A 17,078-nucleotide genomic window follows, 5' to 3' on the forward strand; every position below is an offset into this window, starting at 1 on the left:
ACCTAGTCAAATCATCCGGACCATTGAAATTTGATCAAACAGCATAAAATTATTATAACTTTTAAAGTTGGCCCCTATTTATAGCCGTTGGATCAAATTTCAATGGTCTAGATGATTCAACTAGGTTATTTAGGACAATTGGATCCAGAGAGGATCCATATCTGTGTTATTGATGCAAACACCACAATAATAATCAGCACTACAATTACGATGTACGAGTACGATGAAAGTTTGTGTTAGTAGTGTAGTGGCCACCGCAACACCCCATACAAGAGTACTTCAACGAAAGCGCGAACTATTTTCCCAAAATTCAGCTTTTCCCGCCTAAATCCCCGCTCTCTTTCCCTCTCTAACTTTTGTTTTTCCCTCATTTTTCTGTCTACAACTACAACAAGCACCTCCCTCTCTCTCTCTCTCTCTCTCTCTCTCTCTCTCTCTCGTCAATTCTCAATGCATACAATTCTTCTTCCTTTGTTAAAAGCTTCTTCTTTTCTCTAGAAACAATGCCTGACCTCGGAATCGTTTCTCTCTCAGCTTCTCTAACCCTCACTACCTGCCCTAACTTCAAATCGCTCGCTGACCCATCGGATCAGGGCTCGGTCAAAACCCTAGGCGTTGACTGCGATTGGGACCGGGGGCTCAGGCTCCCGACTTTGCACAATGGCGAGGTCAGCAATGGTCATGCAATCAGGGTTTTCCGGCGGAGCCGCCCCTTGGCGGGCCCGTCCAAGAAGGCCTCCAACGGCAAGAGTTTGGAGGACCATGTAAGGGACTGGGTTAGCACAAGAGTGGAATTGGGCATTCCTGAATCCCGGTGCTCGTTGCCGTTTCTTTACGGCGCAAAGAAATTGGTACATTTTTCTTGTGCTTTTGCATTTCCGTTTTGTTGCTGAGAAAATGGGGGAAGACAAGTAATAAAATCATGACTTCCAATCTTTTTGCTTTCTGAGAAATTCTGATCTTTTGGATCAGTTAGGTTGATAAGGGATTAGTTTGCATAGTGAAATCTTTTTTTCTGACCAAGATTGTTTGCTGCAATTAATTTCAATTTGTGCGGCAGTTATAAAGATTGATAATTGAGTATTACATTTTGAATTCCAAAATTGAATATCCTTTTCTCTTCAAATGTCATTCGGAAATTTGGCTTATTGGCTTATTGGCTCAAGAACAATTGTTGATTCATAGGATAGAAAGATGGCGGTGATGGTCTTCCAAAGCTGTTTTAAGTGAGAGATGCTAATTTTATAAAAGGAGTCAGGGTTTTTGGCCAGTTGAAGAGATGGAACATGGGAAGACTTGAAGTGTTTTAATATGATTAAAAGGGAAGATAAGGAAACTCTTTAGTTAAATTATGCCTTTTTCCTTATGTTTTCACTTTCATTTGCTTTAGGTGGGTGCGGTTGGAGTGGATATCTAAGTTGAGTATAGTGGTTTACAAAATGTTGAGTTTCTTTATACAATGTTAGTTAGTGAACAAGTTTTCCTTTCAATAGATGTATGGAAAGCCTTAATAACTGAAAGTATTGATTGCTCATTGACTTATTCTTTCAAGGCGGAAGCTTATGTGTTTGTAACATGAAAGAAAAATAAATTTGTTTCAACAGATATTTGCTCAACCAGTGTCGTCTAGATGATTTTCATAGACTTCTAAGTAGAGATTCTGATATGTTGCGTTTCTTGTATTTTTGCTTCTTTATGTTTCACTCACATAGTGTACTTAGTTTTTTTTTTTTGCTCTCTTGCTTTTGGATTTATTCCAGGTTGAATGTCTTGTTTGCCATAATTTTGCTTACCCCGGGGAAGAGGTCTCATGCTCTGTTCGTGGTTGTCAAGGAGTCTATCACAGGAAATGTGTGAAGGATAGGTTTGCAATCTCTTTGAAAAAATTCAAGTGTCAGCAACATGTAAGATCTTATAAGAACAATCATAACATCATTTTTTTTCCGTGCCATGCTATTTTAATTTCAGAATGTTGAAAATGCAAAAGGAAATTCTACAATAAACCATATTATCTCAACAATTGGCAAAAAAACTTCTTATTTTATTCCGAGAGAGAACTGTGGACATCCTGTGCTTCATTGATTATGATGCAATCATTACAATGGCTATACTGATTGCTAGGGTGCTGGCCTAGGTTATTGACTTGTTGAGTCTATCCATCTTGTTCTGGTAACTGGGACTGAGAGATCATCACATTAGTCCTCCAGTCAGTGGAAATCATCTTTCTCTTTGTTGGTTGGATCAGTGCAAGTTACATTCATATGTAAATGTTAATATTAGTAGTGATCGCATTAAAATTTAAATTTGCCGTAGGTTCTGGTGGAATTGAGTAGTGATTGCATAAAAACATTTTAGGAATTATGGTTATAATGGATTAACTTTTGCACTATTCAAGCAGAATTTAAGGAATTGTAATGAATTCTGATTGTGTCTATTTCTTATATTCTTCTTCATAACTTTCTAAATCCTGTTGGATTTTTATGATTTTTATAAAACAAAAATGTCATAATATGCTCTATATCTTTTGAATTGAACTTGCACAATCTCTTACATGAGTTGCAAATGAGCAGGCATGCTTCATTTGCAAACAGAGGGTAGATTGGCGGTGTGTGCGATGCAGTATTGCCTCACATGATAAATGTGCAGCATGGCCAGATGAAGTGATTTACTTGAAAGACCGGCCAGGGAAAGCTGTTTGTTGGAGGCATCCTACAGATTGGCGGGAGGATAGGAAGGTCAATTTCTTCTTTCCTTCATCAGTAATTTCTAGTCATGTTTACCCTTGTATAAGTAGATGGGTTCTTCACTATACCTGACATACAGTTTATCTTTTGATTCTCATGTCTTGCAAAATCTATGGGGTCCACATGAGGATTTTATTCATGACTTGTATCATAATGCAACTGAGTCAGAGGCTCAGAGGTCATGCTTCATGTTTGCTTGTTTGTTTAAAATGAGTTGTCACTTTCATATTAAGAGTTGCCAGTGAAGTATATTTGAAGAAAAAACTGGACCTGAAATAGCAATAACTGTGATGGACACTGGTGTTTCCCATGAAATGCAGATATTGCGTGATTAAAGTAAGCAATTAAGGGAAGATTTTAAAGTATGCTGGTGACTTGATCTTTCTTTAAAGTATTTGCTAAACTTTGTGTCCGTGCACAGGAAATTACAGTAATGGAAGGCACTATGGCTACATCAATTGTAGCCATCCGGTATAAGAAAGAAAATAATGTAAAAGAAAGAATTATGTTTCCGTTGTAGTTAAGGTGTCGCTGAAGTTCTTTAAGTTTTCAATTTAACATCTAAAACTCTTCCTCCCTCTCTAGGAACAGTACAAGTCAGCTATGTCAGTTGCACATGGTATACCCTCTAAGTTTGTGGGCGTACGTAAGCCTTATTCTTGTCAAGTTGGCTGTTGTACCACGTCCTTATTTTGGTGTATGAACTTCTTATCTTAATTGATTCCTTGAATTTGAACATGCGGCCCGATGCTGTTCTTATTTAGTATGTGATTGTGCAGTTTTTCAGAGGGAATCAAAGGCTTTTGGGGCTGGCTAATACAGTTTTGAGTTTATTGGACCAGCATAGAATATCTTATATTTTTGTTGAGGCTTTAGTTCGTCATTTGTATTTTTCATTGATTAGGCTGGTTGACAGGACTAATCTGTTTGTTGATGAGCAGCATGCGGCCTCGATAAGCAGTATAGAGGTCAGTCTTATGAAGAACTTGTTAATTTTTATTGTAAATCATATTAAGTAACATGCACATGAACAAATATGTGAAGTACTCATGTCAGTCATTACATTGCATCAGTTATTTTATGCAATATGTCCAGCATGGTTGGTGACAAAAAATGGTTAACATTTGTTGTTGCATCAGTACAGCAGATAGAAATTGTTGGGTCACCTTTGAAATAGCTTGTTTCTTTGTTTTTTGTTTTTTTGTCTGTAGAGGTTAAATCTAATACCTAGTGCCCATCAGCAACCCCATGAACCCATTTGCCACTTAATGCTTTCAGATTGTTTTGGTCCATCAATTTTTTCCCCTTCAAAGGATCTTCATTTTATTTTATTTTTGGCTAGTTAAAGCTTTCAAAAGACCCTGGCCATGTCTGTGGGTAAAGGGGATTCAGCCATCTAAGTGTCATCCTTAGGGACTGAATAAGATCTTAAAATTTCAGTTCTTCAGAAAGTTCCATAAGTGTTTCCTACTTGTACAATTTGTTTTTGTTGATTGGATTAACTGAAATTTCTGTAGTTCTGGCTTGTGTAAACCTTACCATAAAGCCCCCTTTGCAATTATATCTACATCTTAGAATAAAGTTTAAGTGAAACTCAAAAAAGGGTCTTAGCCAGTTTCACTGCTATAATTTTGATTACGAACATGATATACACCACTGATTGACTTTCTCTTGAAAATATAGGAGGTATTCTGTTGCTTGCCTCTGCCTTACACTGCTGAGGAGTTCAAGATTGACCTAGCTTGGAAAGACACGGATATTAAAATAGAGCCACCTCCATATTTGCACATCAGGCGTAGTATCCTATGTTATAAATACTCTTTGTTAGATTAGTCAATGACTTGAGGTTGTTAAAGTTTCACATTTACACATATACATGCAATTTTCTAAGGAAAAATGATGAATAGTGGGGTATTTGTTTCTTGATGAGAAACATCTGTTATTATGTTTTGGCTTGTAAATTTGTTTATTTAAAACTACTCGTCAATTTATATCACAACTAGCATGACACCTATCTTGACTGTAGTTAGATATTTACCTAGTCAAGAAAAAGCGCGATAATGTTGGTGATGATGTTGGATGCACATGCATTTCCATCTGCTCTCAGGATTGTGTTTGCAGGTATTATGAATTGTCTTACGTATTGTGACTGATGAAGTTGAGTTTTGACGTGGTACAACTATTAGGTGTATGATTTGTCAACATTGTATTCTTTTGTTAAAGTATTCATCATAACCCTTGGCATATTCGATATGGAGTACCTGATATTTTACCCATGCTGTGTTTGGATGAGGAATCTTAACTTAGGAATGCACTACAAAAATAAAAAAGCGGAACATGCAAATGACTTGACGCAAAACATTTGAGGGAAAGATGTCATTTGAAAGTCTTTTGTTTAGTGTTTTGGTAGTGCATTTTTAGTACTTGATTAGTAGCTTTGTAGTGCTAGTGTAGTTCACCGCTAGTCTCTGTGAGGTGCATTTTCAACAATTGAGTCCAATTAAAGTCAATAGAAGTCCCTCATCGAGTCGTACTATTGAGTATTGCACAGTTAATGTTCACTGTTCATTTGAAATTCTATGCATTTAAACTGAGATTTTCATGGATACCTCAGCCCTATTTGTGACATTATGAATAATCTAATAGGGGTCAATGCATAAGCTGCTCAAAGGATTGCCATTGCTCAGAAAATTGTACAAACCGACCATTTCGCAAGGAGAAGAGGCTTAAAATCGTCAAGGTGATAAAAGTAGTTTAAAAGAGCATGATTTCAACCCCCTATTTTCTTTAAGTAGAGTTTATTATTTATTTGTGGTTTAATCTTGTATGTAAGCAGATTTTTTCCTCTGTAATGCTCTTTGCAAAAGTAATGTTTAATTTTGTCTCAGACTGAACACTGCGGTTGGGGAGCAGAGGCGGCAGAATCTGTTAAGAAAGGCGATTTTATAATTGAGTATGTTGGGGAAGGTAGTTCTCATCTCTTTAAATTTTCTTAGCTTATATTGTAACAATAACTTTGAAGCCTGCATTGTGTTTATTTTCTCTTTTCTTTGATTTTCAAGTTTCCTATGCTATTTTGGGGAAATAAAAACTATAAATGAACAAAATCAACAACGGAATTTTCTGTAGTTTTGCAGCTACGAAATTTTCTGTTTTCCTTCATTAGGGCACTAGTCCACCAAAGAAGGAGAAATCAATGGTATCCATGTGCAGTTAAAATATCCAGTTTTGGGCCCTAGTAAAAGCTAGTAAACTTTATTTTTTTTAAATATTACTGTACTCGAGCTTAATTGACTATTATATGAACATAAAAATAATATAACAAAATGTGTCTCTTGATTTTCCTGTAAATTAAAATTTCAGTGGCTCTAGTTGGGTAATTCAATAATGTTCACCCTTTACTTGTCCTACAAGCCATCAAAATAAAATATTGTTCTCTGTTTCAGTTATTGATGATGCTTTGTGTGAAAAAAGGCTTTGGGATATGAAGTATAAAGAGGTGAACAATTTCTATATGTGTGAAATTCGAAAAGACTTCACAATTGATGCAACCTTCAAAGGAAATCCATCACGATTTTTAAACCACAGCTGTGATCCCAACTGTGTCCTTGAAAAGTGGTTAGTATGTTTTTTACATTACTAGCTCTGAAATTTGTATTGCTCTGGAGTTTTCTGACATAGTTCACTTGTGCGTTCTGTTAGGATTATGGTTCAGTTTCTCTTTGAATATTCTTTTGTGTTGAACACTCGTTATGTTTCCTATAAGATCTGGTGATTTTATATGGATATATCAAAAGTACTGTGTTATTAGCCAGCTCTCATGGTAATTTTACACAAATATATATACAGGGGTCCTATAAGATTCTTGTACATGCATTGAACAAGATTTATGGACTTGAAAAAGAACCAACGTGTTTTATGCAGCACAGTTTTTGGTAAAGAGTTGCTTTATTAGTTGATTTGGACAAGATTTTTTGTGTTCAGTTGTCAATTATAGCCTATAGGGTTCAAATCTGTGGTTCTTGATTTATGGGTGGCAGACAGATTAGCCATCTGGGCACTCAAGAATTAACAATGATCCAGTTGAGCAGTTGTTTAGTTGTTATAGCAGTCTCTATCAGTTATAGAATTTATTGGCATTGCAATTGAATTCCTTATCTTCTCATTAGGAATACCTTTCAACACGGGATTAGGCTCCCATCAATATTTTAAGTTGTTCTTTTGCAGGCAAGTTGAGGGTGAAACGCGTGTGGGCGTGTTTGCTGCACGATCAATACAAGTTGGAGAGCCATTAACATATGATTATAGGTACCTCCTAATCTAACTTGTAGCAAGTTATAGTTTAATTAACGTTCCACATGACATAATATTTTCGTTTTCCATGTTTATTAGATTGGAAATTTTTATTCCACATGACACCTCAATATTTTCTTTTTCCATGTTTATTAGATTGGAAAGTTTTATGTTGGGGATGGGTGACCTTAGAACCAGAAGCGGTAGGTCATGTCAAAATATGAAAGGGGTTGCAAATGAAAACTCTTGATCCAAAATCAGCTAGGCTAGGTTGCTAGTTTGTTTTCTATAGAAATGCCTACTTTTGCAGTATAACGTTGAACACTAGTTCCTCATATTTTGTATTTGAATGACTTTTGTAGATTTGTGCAATTTGGACCTGAGGTGGAGTGCCGTTGCGGTGCTTCAAATTGTCAACGCTTCCTTGGGACCAAGAGAAAGATGGGTAAGGTGGAACTTTGCTGGGGTTCAAAACGCAAGAGAACATCAACAGCCTGCATAGCTATCATTACCGGATGATTAGTATCAAACTAAGTTTAACCCTTTGTTGTACGCCCGTTGATGTTGTAGATCGCCTATATCATGAAATGTGGGCTAATAGAAATGCAAAAGGCAAAAAGAAAAACAAAATAGAGAAAATATTACAGAAAATCCTGGGCAGCAGCACTTTTATTTGCTGTATGATTGCATCTAATTGAATTTTGCACTTGTTGGGATGTTTACTTTCATTTGACCACAATAAGAGAGTTGACGTGTTTGTTCCACACGTCTAACTTAATCACTTGTTAAGGAAATTTATTGCTCTGTATGGTATAGAACATTGGGTAAGTTGTGTTTTTGACGTATTATTTAATACATTGGGGCACCAAATAACGGATCTGTATTAAATATTACTATCCAGTGTATAATACATGTCAAGAAAAGCCAAAATCTGGTTTAGGATTGCTTTTGTTAGAGCTAGGTTTGGTTCAATTACCAAACTTAAACCCTAAAATCAAATATCAAATCGATATTGGTATTGTTTTACCAATTATTATTATTATTATTATTATTATTATTGGTCAAAGGGTAAATTTTATTAAATTCTAATAGATATGTTTACGTCTTTTGCAAGAATATTAAAAAGAAATTCAGGATCATAAGCATCTCATAAGTACGAACCACCACGAAAGATAGCATAAGAAGCCATTACATAGGCAGCGAGATTGTCACTCCACTGAACATACATAAACTTCACCTCCCTAAATTGAGATGCCAAATTCTTAATAAAAAAAATGAAACATACCAAGGTTGCATCAATTGAGCATTCCCTATTTATCATGTTGATAATAGATAGAGCTGTGGACATCGAAATTTCGGTGAAATGAATGTTGACCAATAATTAAAATTTCAACGCTCACGTGTCACATAAATTTTACATGTAGCGTGTGACTCAACGAAAAATCGAAATAAATTGGAAAAGTCATCAAATAGGACACGTGTCATTACCTGGCAGAAATGATTTATTTCATCTGATTATTTAAATCCAAAAATCAAGTTTTGGAATTCTATAAATAGGAAGCCAAGGCATTCATTTTGGAGAAAAAAGAAGAAGAGAAAGAAAGAAGGGAATTTACATCACACCAAAACCTTGAAGCCTTGAAACTCTAAAGCTCTCAAGCAAAATCCCGAAGGATCAAGAAAACACTCTTCGTTCTTCGTCAAACCCTCCTTCAAGGTCAAGCCCCAACGGCCCTTGAAGAACTTCCGCCGACTCAAGATCAAGCCCCGACGGCCCCTTGAAGAAAGTGTTCATCATCCGTTCGTCCTAAGATCAAGCCCCAACGGCCCTTTGGATCAACAACCTCAACAAATCCACACATCCAATCAGTCTTCAAGATTAGGCCCAAAAGCCCTTGAAGATCCCCTCATCCATCAACCCTCAAGATCAAGCCCCGACGGCCCCTTGAAGAACTTCCGCCGACTCAAGATCAAGCCCCGACGGCCCCTTGAAGAAAGTGTTCATCATCCGTTCGTCCTAAGATCAAGCCCCAACGGCCCTTTGGATCAACAACCTCAACAAATCCACACATCCAATCAGTCTTCAAGATTAGGCCCAAAAGCCCTTGAAGATCCGCTCATCCATCAACCCTCAAGATTAAGCCCCGACGGCCTCTTGAAGAAATCCATACACTCAGTCTTCAAGATTAGGCCCAAAAGCCCTTGAAGATCCGCTCATCCATCCACCCTCAAGATCAAGCCCCGACGGCCCCCTTGAAGAAATCCATACACCCAGTCTTCAAGATCAAGCTCAAAAGCCCTCGAAGATTCGTTCATCAACTGTTCATCCCTAGATCAAGCCCCGACGGCCCTTTGGATCAACAGCTCATCCACAAACCTACACCCTACGAAGATAGAATCAGAGGATCAAATTACAAAGAGATTGTAACCCCAAAATCATTAAACATAAAATATATTTTGTACACGTATTCTTGTCTCTTGTTTCAGGAACTTTTTCGTGTTTACAAATTTGGCACGCTCGGTGGGACCTCTCTACCTCTCATCTCTATCCTCAAATCATCGAAAAACGCAAATGGCATCAAGAAAGGATCAAGCTGTTCCTGCAATCAAAGCAAAGAACAAGAACATCATCGCCGCAAGTGGTGATATTTCGGGCATCATAACCCGAAGTAAGGCAAGAGCTCTTTTTGCTGCAGCTTCCGCCCCTGCATTAACTCTGTCAAAGGAACAAGAGCACTTGAGGTACGAGCCTGTGATCACCCTAGCCTCGCTAAGGGCATCAAAGGGGGAAAGCCCGAGGAAATACTCAGAGTCCCTACTCTCCGACGCTGATTCGAGCGGTAGTACAACCATGCAAGTCATGACCACTGGAGCAACTTCAATCGAGGAGCAGCTAGCTCAGATGAATGAAGCAATCGCAAAGCTCACACGGACTGTGGAAGAGAAGGACTTGCAGATTGCCGCACTTGTCAACCAACTAGATGCGCTGCCCGACGTGAAAGTCGACCCAAATATTGGCCTATTAAAGAAAGAAGACGACGAAGAAGAGGAGCCACCAGTGGAGAAAGTTGAAGAGAAGCTGAAGCTAGACCAATCAACGACATTCATGGGATCTCTCTCTATCCAGCAGCTACAGGAGATGATCGCAAGCACTGTCAAGACACAGTACGAAGGAAGCTCGCATGACTCCGTACTGTACTCAAAGCATTACTCCAAGAGGATTGATGCTTTGAAGATGCCAAGGGGTTATCAGCCCCCAAAATTCATGCAGTTCGATGGAAAAGGCAACCCGAAGCAACATGTCGCCCATTTCATTGAAACTTGCAACAATGCTGGGACAGAGGGAGACTACCTCGTCAAACAGTTCGTGCGTTTGCTGAAAAGTAACGCTTTTGACTGGTACACTGACCTCGAACCTGAGTCTATCAACAGTTGGGACCAGCTAGAAAGGGAATTCCTCAACCGTTTCTACAGCACTCGTCGTACTGTAAGCATGCTAGAGCTGACCAGTACGAAACAGTGGAGACATGAACCTGTCGTCAACTACATAAATAGATGGCGCTCCTTAAGTCTGGATTGCAAAGATCGGCTTTCTGAAACCTCTGCCATTGAGATGTGCGTTCAAGGCATGCACTGGGGGTTACATTACATCCTCCAAGGCATAAAACCAAGAACATTCGAAGAGCTAGCAACTCGTTCCCACGACATGGAGCTGAGTATCGCTAATCATGGGAAAAGGGAGCCAATTACTAACTTCAATAAGGAGAAAGTATTCGCCCCAAATGTAGACAAGACCGGGAAGAAGCTCGCTAAGGAAGCTTTCACCGTCAACACTGCCCCCATCAAGACCTCTTCAGCGCCCATCAAGACCTCCTCAGCGCCCATCAAGATCTCCTCCAAGAATAAAGCGAATGAGATAAAGACAAGTGAGCCTTCTCGCACCCAAGACAGATACAAGAGCACCTTGAGAGAGTTGGAACAGAAAACGTACCCTTTTCCTGACTCTGACATGGCTGCCATGTTAGATGACTTGCTGGAAAAAAAGGTGATTGAGCTACCCGAATGCAAGCGTCCTGAAGAAATGAATCGCACAAACGATCCTAGGTACTGCAAGTACCATCGTATTGTGAGCCATCCTGTTGGCAAGTGCTTCGTTCTCAAAGAACTCATTATGAAGCTAGCACAACAAGGGCAAATTGAGCTCGACCTTGAGGACACGGCCGCAACGCATACCACTACAATTGCGTTTGGATCGTTTAATCCTGTGCCTCTCCAAATGACACCTGACCGTTCCCGTGAATGCTTAAGTTGCACGGCACCTCCTACACAACCATCACTGGAGAGAAGCGACCAAGATACACATGCTGATGATGAAGAATGATGGATATTGGTAACCTACAAAAAGACAAGGAAACCAAGACCACAAGTCATACAGCCAAAGGTGGAACAAAGAAGAAATCACCACGGCCGCAACAATGCGAAGCCTAAAAGAAACATAAAGCATAATAAAACAACATATGCTAGGGAACCTATGGAGCAGGAGCCACGCATTCCCGTTTCCTTGCGTGAGTACTTCCCGAATGACTTTTTCCAACAGTGCACTACCGTGGCCTGTCACATGGTTGAAGTAGAAATAGAAGAGCCCTCAAAAGGCAAAGCTATCGCCACTGAGGTAGAAAAGACCCTTACACCTGGAGAAGGTCTGCCAACACACTTTAGCATCGAGGAAGCGCTACCATTGCCAAAAAAGATGCGAAGAGCACTAGCAGCAGTCTTGGCAGGTCCCGACGACCACGAAGTGCAAGAAAGTAACGACGAAGGCTCGAAGCTTCAGCCACATGAATGTGCCACATGTTGTGCCACCCATGACGTAATTAACTTCACTGACGAAGACCTACTGTTGGGATCAAAGCCTCACAACCGTCCTCTCTTCGTCTCCGGGTACATAAAGGAATACAAAGTCAACCGCATGCTTGTGGATGGTGGGTCGGCCATAAACATAATGCCAAAATCAACAATGACCATAATCGGCATCAAGGTGAATGAATTATCCCTGAGCCGTCTGCTGATCCAGGGTTTTAACCAAGGAGGACAAAGGGCGATAGGCATGATCCGAGTAGAGATGACCATGGGTGAGCTCAAATCAAGCACGATATTCCACGTGATTGATGCAAGAACTTCCTATAGCTTGCTCTTAGGAAGACCTTGGATCCACGCAAATGGGGTAGTGCCGTCCACCCTTCACCAATGCCTAAAATTTTACCGAGAAGGAGTGAAGGTGATCCAAGGTGATACCAAGCCATTCACCGAAGCCGAATCACACTTTGCAGATGCCAAGTTCTACATGGATGAAGAGACGGTACCCGAAGCCCTTCCGGAAGAGATCAAATCCACGGGCAGAGCAGCACCTAAAAAGCAGGAGTGGCAAGCCATGCTTAAAAAGCAAAAAGAGCAGGCCGTGCCATCTTCAAGCAAAGACGATGACGAGCTTGCTAAACCTGCAACAACCAAAGGGAGTAGGATGCCGTCAGAAGGACCGAACGCACCCATATTCCGGTATATCCCAATGTCAAGAAGAAAGAATGGTCAATCTCCATTCGAAACTAGAAAAGCCGATACACAGTGGCACACGGATAATGTGAACTTGCTCAAGACAAATGCAGTTTTGCCTTTGACACAGCTCGGGGGTGCTAAGGTCGCAAGACTACCACAAGGCTTCATAAAAGCTCTACCAAAGAAGGTGGAATCAAGCTTTCTTCCAACCAAGAGGACCGAGGAAGGTTTCGACCCTAACGCCTACAAACTCATGTCAAAGGCCGGGTACGACTTCGCTTCTTCTGCGGTGGCTGGAAAGAAGGTTTCAAACACTGTCAATGACGAAGAACGTAACCTCACCAAAACTCAAAAGAAGTTGAAGGAGCATGGTTAAGGAGTTGACAACAACAAAGCCGGACTTGGTTTCACACCAAATGCACCTGTGATGATTTCAAGCCAAGCGAAAAACACTAGCACTCAATATGTCAGCATGAGCATTGAACAAGACCAAGAAGAGCCTAAACCCTCCCATCGGACGTCGGTCTTCGATAGGATGAGCCAGTCAAGCTCCAGAACTTCAGTACTTAATCGCATTGGTGGTCAAGACCGAACCTCTGTCTTCAAGAGGCTTAACGCACCGACATCCTAAAGCTCTGTTTTTGAAAGGTTGTTAAAGCTTAAGAAACAAAGCAACACAGTTATCTCTCCTCTGCGACGATCAGCTTCAGAAAGATTTGAAGATAATGAGAAGCCTTTTGGAAAGAGGAAGACAACACCAAAGGGAGAAAAGCTCGATGGATTAGGAGAAAAAGACGACGTTCGAAGCTTGATTCCTTCAAGGATGAAGCGCCAAGCAATCCTAGAGGTTGACACAAAAGGACCGCTGAAGGTAAGGAGGCGCATCATCGTCCACACTGGCAAATCTTCATGCCAACAAACCCAAGAGAACGGCACTGAAGATGAAATCCCTAAGAAAGATGTCACTTCTGGCTCTTTCGACTCAAAGTCTTCACCTCAACCACTGGGGGCATGCTCCAAAACCATGTCAGTCAAGTCAAGTGAAGATGAAGGATGGATTCATGCCACTCCGAAGAAGCTGCACGAGAAACATATCTCTTGTCCACAAGTTTACCAATCGGAAAGGGGGCAAAGCAGCTACCGTCAACCTTCAAAGTTACATGAAAATGTTGAGGATGATGAAATTACAACACAAAGATCGTTCATGCGGGATCTTTTCTTCCTCGAAGACGTCTTCAATTTCTCGATCAATGCTCCTTGTTATGAAGATTGTGAGGAATGCATTTCGAAGATCGCTTCGAAGAAATTGGACAAGCAGCAACCATCTTGTCCACAAGTTTATCAGTCGAAAATGGGGCAAAACAGCTCCTGTCAACCTCCAGAACAATGTGAAAGTGTTGGAGATAATGAAATTTCGACACAAAGATCGTCCACCCCCATCACAATGTGCGACCTCTTCCCAGAAGACTTCTTCAATTACCCGGTCAAGGCTCCTTCCTATGAAGATTGCGAGGAACGCCTCTCCCAGAACACCAGACAATCCTTATGCCGACAAGCTCGAGAAGACAGCACCGAAGAGGAGATCCAAGACGTTTTCCACGTCACGGTTCAAGAAGGTAAAGAAGACGAAATCCCCGAGGAAGATGTCACTGCTGCACCACCACAGCTCGAAGATGGGGGGCAAGCCACAATCGATGATCTCAAGGAACTCAACTTAGGTACAAGCAAGGAAACAAAGCCTATCTTCGTAAGTGCATTATTAAGTACAGACGAGATAGAGGAGTATTATCAGCTGTTGTTAGAGTACAAAGACGTCTTTGCCTGGACCTACAAAGAAATGCCCGGCCTGGACCCTATCATCGCTGTTCATCATCTTGCGGTCAGGCCTGGAACACGGCCGATAAAGCAAACTCAAAGACGCTATCGATCTGAGCTTATCCCACAAATCGAGGTCGAGATCGACAAGCTAATCGAAGCAGGCTTTATTCGAGAAGTGCAATACCCCAAGTGGATCTCCAACATCGTCATTGTCCTTAAAAAATCAGGACAAATACGTGTTTGCGTAGACTTCCGGGACCTCAACGATGCTTGCCCAAAGGATGACTTCCCCTTGCCAATCATTGAAATCATGGTGGATGCAACCACTGGCCATGAGGCATTATCATTCATGGATGGCTCTTCTGGGTACAATCAAATTCGCATGGCCCTCGAAGACGAGGAACTAACAGCCTTTCGTACTCCAAAAGGTATCTACTGCTACAAGGTAATGCCCTTTGGTCTAAAGAACGCTGGAGCTACGTATCAACGCGCAATGCAGAAAATCTTCAATGACATGCTACACAAAAACGTAGAATGTTACGTAGATGATGTGGTGGTTAAGACGAAGAAAAGATCAGAACACTTGAAGGATCTGCAAATAGTGTTCGAAAGGCTGCGAAAATACAACCTCAAGATGAACCCGTTAAAGTGTGCGTTTGGCGTCACCTCTGGAAAATTCCTCGGCTTCATCGTCAAGCACCGTGGTATTGAAGTAGACCAATCAAAGATCAAGGCCATTCAAAGCATGCCCGAGCCAAGAAACCTGCACGAGCTGAAAAGTCTACAAGGACGGCTAGCCTTCATCAGACGCTTCATCTCCAACCTCGCTGGGCGTTGTCAACCGTTTAGTCGCCTTATGAAGAAAGATGTTCCATTCGTATGGGACAAAGCATGCCATAATGCTTTTGAAAGCATAAAGAAATATTTGTCAAGTCCACCTGTCCTGAGGGCACCTGTGCCCGGGAAACCACTCATATTGTATATTGCTGCTCAGGAAAGTTCAATCGGAGCACTCTTGGCACAAGAGAACGAATCCCAAAGAGAATGAGCACTTTACTACCTAAGTCGAACTCTCACCGGCGCTGAGTTGAACTATTCCCCAATAGAAAAGATGTGCCTCGCTTTGGTGTTTGCCATTCAGAAACTCAGACATTACATGCATGCTTACACCATCCACTTGGTTGCTAAAGCCGACCCTGTCAAATACGTTATGACTAAGCCAGTCTTGACAGGGCGACTCGCTAAATGGGCTTTGCTTCTTAATCAATATGAGATCATCTACGTCCCAGCTAAAGCCGTCTAGGGAAAAGCGCTAGCAGACTTCCTTGCCGATCATCCAATCCCGGCTGATTGGAAAATCTCAGACGACTTGCCTGACGAGGAGGTGTTCTACATCGACATCTTCCCGACATGGACGATGTTCTTCGACGGATCCGCACGAGCAGATGGAGCAGGGGCAAGAGTAGTATTCATGTCACCACAAAGGCACATACTACCTTACTCCTTCCAATTGAATGAGCTATGCTCCAACAATGTTGCTGAGTACCAAGCATTGATCATCGGGCTCCAAATGGCGATCAACATGGAAATCACAGCTCTTGAGGTATATGGCGATTCCAAGCTCATAATCAATCAACTCTTAACTGAATATGAGGTGAGGAAAGATGATCTCGTCCCATACTTCTGGCTAGCGACCCAACTGCTACAAAAGTTCGAAGCTGTGACACTAGAACATGTGCCAAGAAAGGAAAATCAAATGGCAGACGCTCTCGCCAATCTAGCCTCAAGTATGACACTAGGAAAAGATGAAGTTGCAGACGTTCCAGTTTGCCAAAGATGGGTGATTCCGCTCGTTAATGAAATGTCACTAGATGATACAAATGTCATCTCAGTACTTCCAGTCGATGCTGAAGAGTGGAGACAGCCGCTGATCGACTACTTAGAGCACGGAAAGCTTCCAGATGATCTTAGACACCGTTCCGAAATACGTCGACGAGCACCTCGCTTCCTTTACTACAAAGGAACACTCTACCGACGCTCTTTTGAAGGACTGCTCCTGAGATGCCTAGGTGAGGAAGAAGTTAATCAAGCCATGGAAGAAGCACATTCAGGTGTGTGTGGGGCACATCAATCTGGACCAAAGCTACATTTCCAGCTTAAAAGAATGGGTTACTACTGGCCGAGCATGGTAAAGGACTGCCTGGAACACGCCAAAAGGTGCCAAGCCTGCCAATTCCACGCCAACTTCATACATCAACCGCCTGAACCATTACACCCTACAGTTGCTTCATGGCCGTTCAACGCATGGGGATTGGACGTTGTAGGACCAATTACGCCAAAGTCATCTGCAGGGGAAGCTTACATCCTAGCTGCAACAGATTACTTCTCCAAGTGGGCTGAAGCCATACCTTTAAAGGAAGTAAAAAAGGAAACTGTTGTTCGTTTCATCAAGGAGCATATCATCCACCGATATGGGGTGCCTCGCTACATTATCACTGACAACGGAAAACAGTTTTCCAACCGACTCGTGGACGAGCTTTGCGACAAATACAAGTTCAAGCAGCACAAGTCTTCCATGTATCATGCTCCGGCCAACGGCCTCGCAGAAGCATTCAACAAGACGCTGTGCAACCTCCTGAAAAAGGTAATCGGCCGAACAAAGAGAGACTG

General features: G+C 41.3%; 1 protein-coding gene across 2 annotated transcripts; it reads left to right on the forward strand.

Annotated features, from left to right (window-relative positions):
* The first annotated feature begins 201 nt into the window (after positions 1-201).
* On the forward strand, positions 202-7,818 carry SDG4 (SET domain group 4). 2 transcript variants are annotated; one of them, XM_068471627.2, is made up of 11 exons: positions 202-851; positions 1,761-1,904; positions 2,571-2,735; positions 3,686-3,712; positions 4,428-4,542; positions 4,775-4,865; positions 5,391-5,484; positions 5,633-5,711; positions 6,191-6,362; positions 6,972-7,052; positions 7,400-7,818. In XM_068471627.2, exons 1-11 carry the CDS (start codon positions 504-506, stop codon positions 7,554-7,556), a joined length of 1,473 nt encoding a protein of 490 aa, XP_068327728.1. In that variant the 5' UTR covers positions 202-503; the 3' UTR covers positions 7,557-7,818. The 2 variants fall into 2 exon arrangements, with proteins under 2 accessions (XP_068327728.1, XP_088544300.1); XM_088688174.1 differs by having other exon boundaries at positions 267-851; positions 3,524-3,712.
* Positions 7,819-17,078: the final 9,260 nt, after the last annotated feature.

The sequence above is a fragment of the Pyrus communis genome, chromosome 16 (assembly GCF_041283825.1).
Source record: "Pyrus communis isolate YQ-2024b chromosome 16, ASM4128382v1, whole genome shotgun sequence".
NCBI lineage: Eukaryota > Viridiplantae > Streptophyta > Magnoliopsida > Rosales > Rosaceae > Pyrus > Pyrus communis.

What these genes read in the sequence shown, in the direction of transcription:
- SDG4 (XM_088688174.1), top strand. Translation starts at nt 504, where the DNA reads ATGCCTGACCTCGGAATCGTTTCTCTCTCAGCTTCTCTAACCCTCACT. An exon ending in ATATTTGCACATCAGGCGTA is followed by an intron (nt 4,543 to 4,774) that starts GTATCCTATGTT and finishes GACTGTAGTTAG; the next exon opens with ATATTTACCTAGTCAAGAAA. An exon ending in AACTGTGTCCTTGAAAAGTG is followed by an intron (nt 6,363 to 6,971) that starts GTTAGTATGTTT and finishes GTTCTTTTGCAG; the next exon opens with GCAAGTTGAGGGTGAAACGC.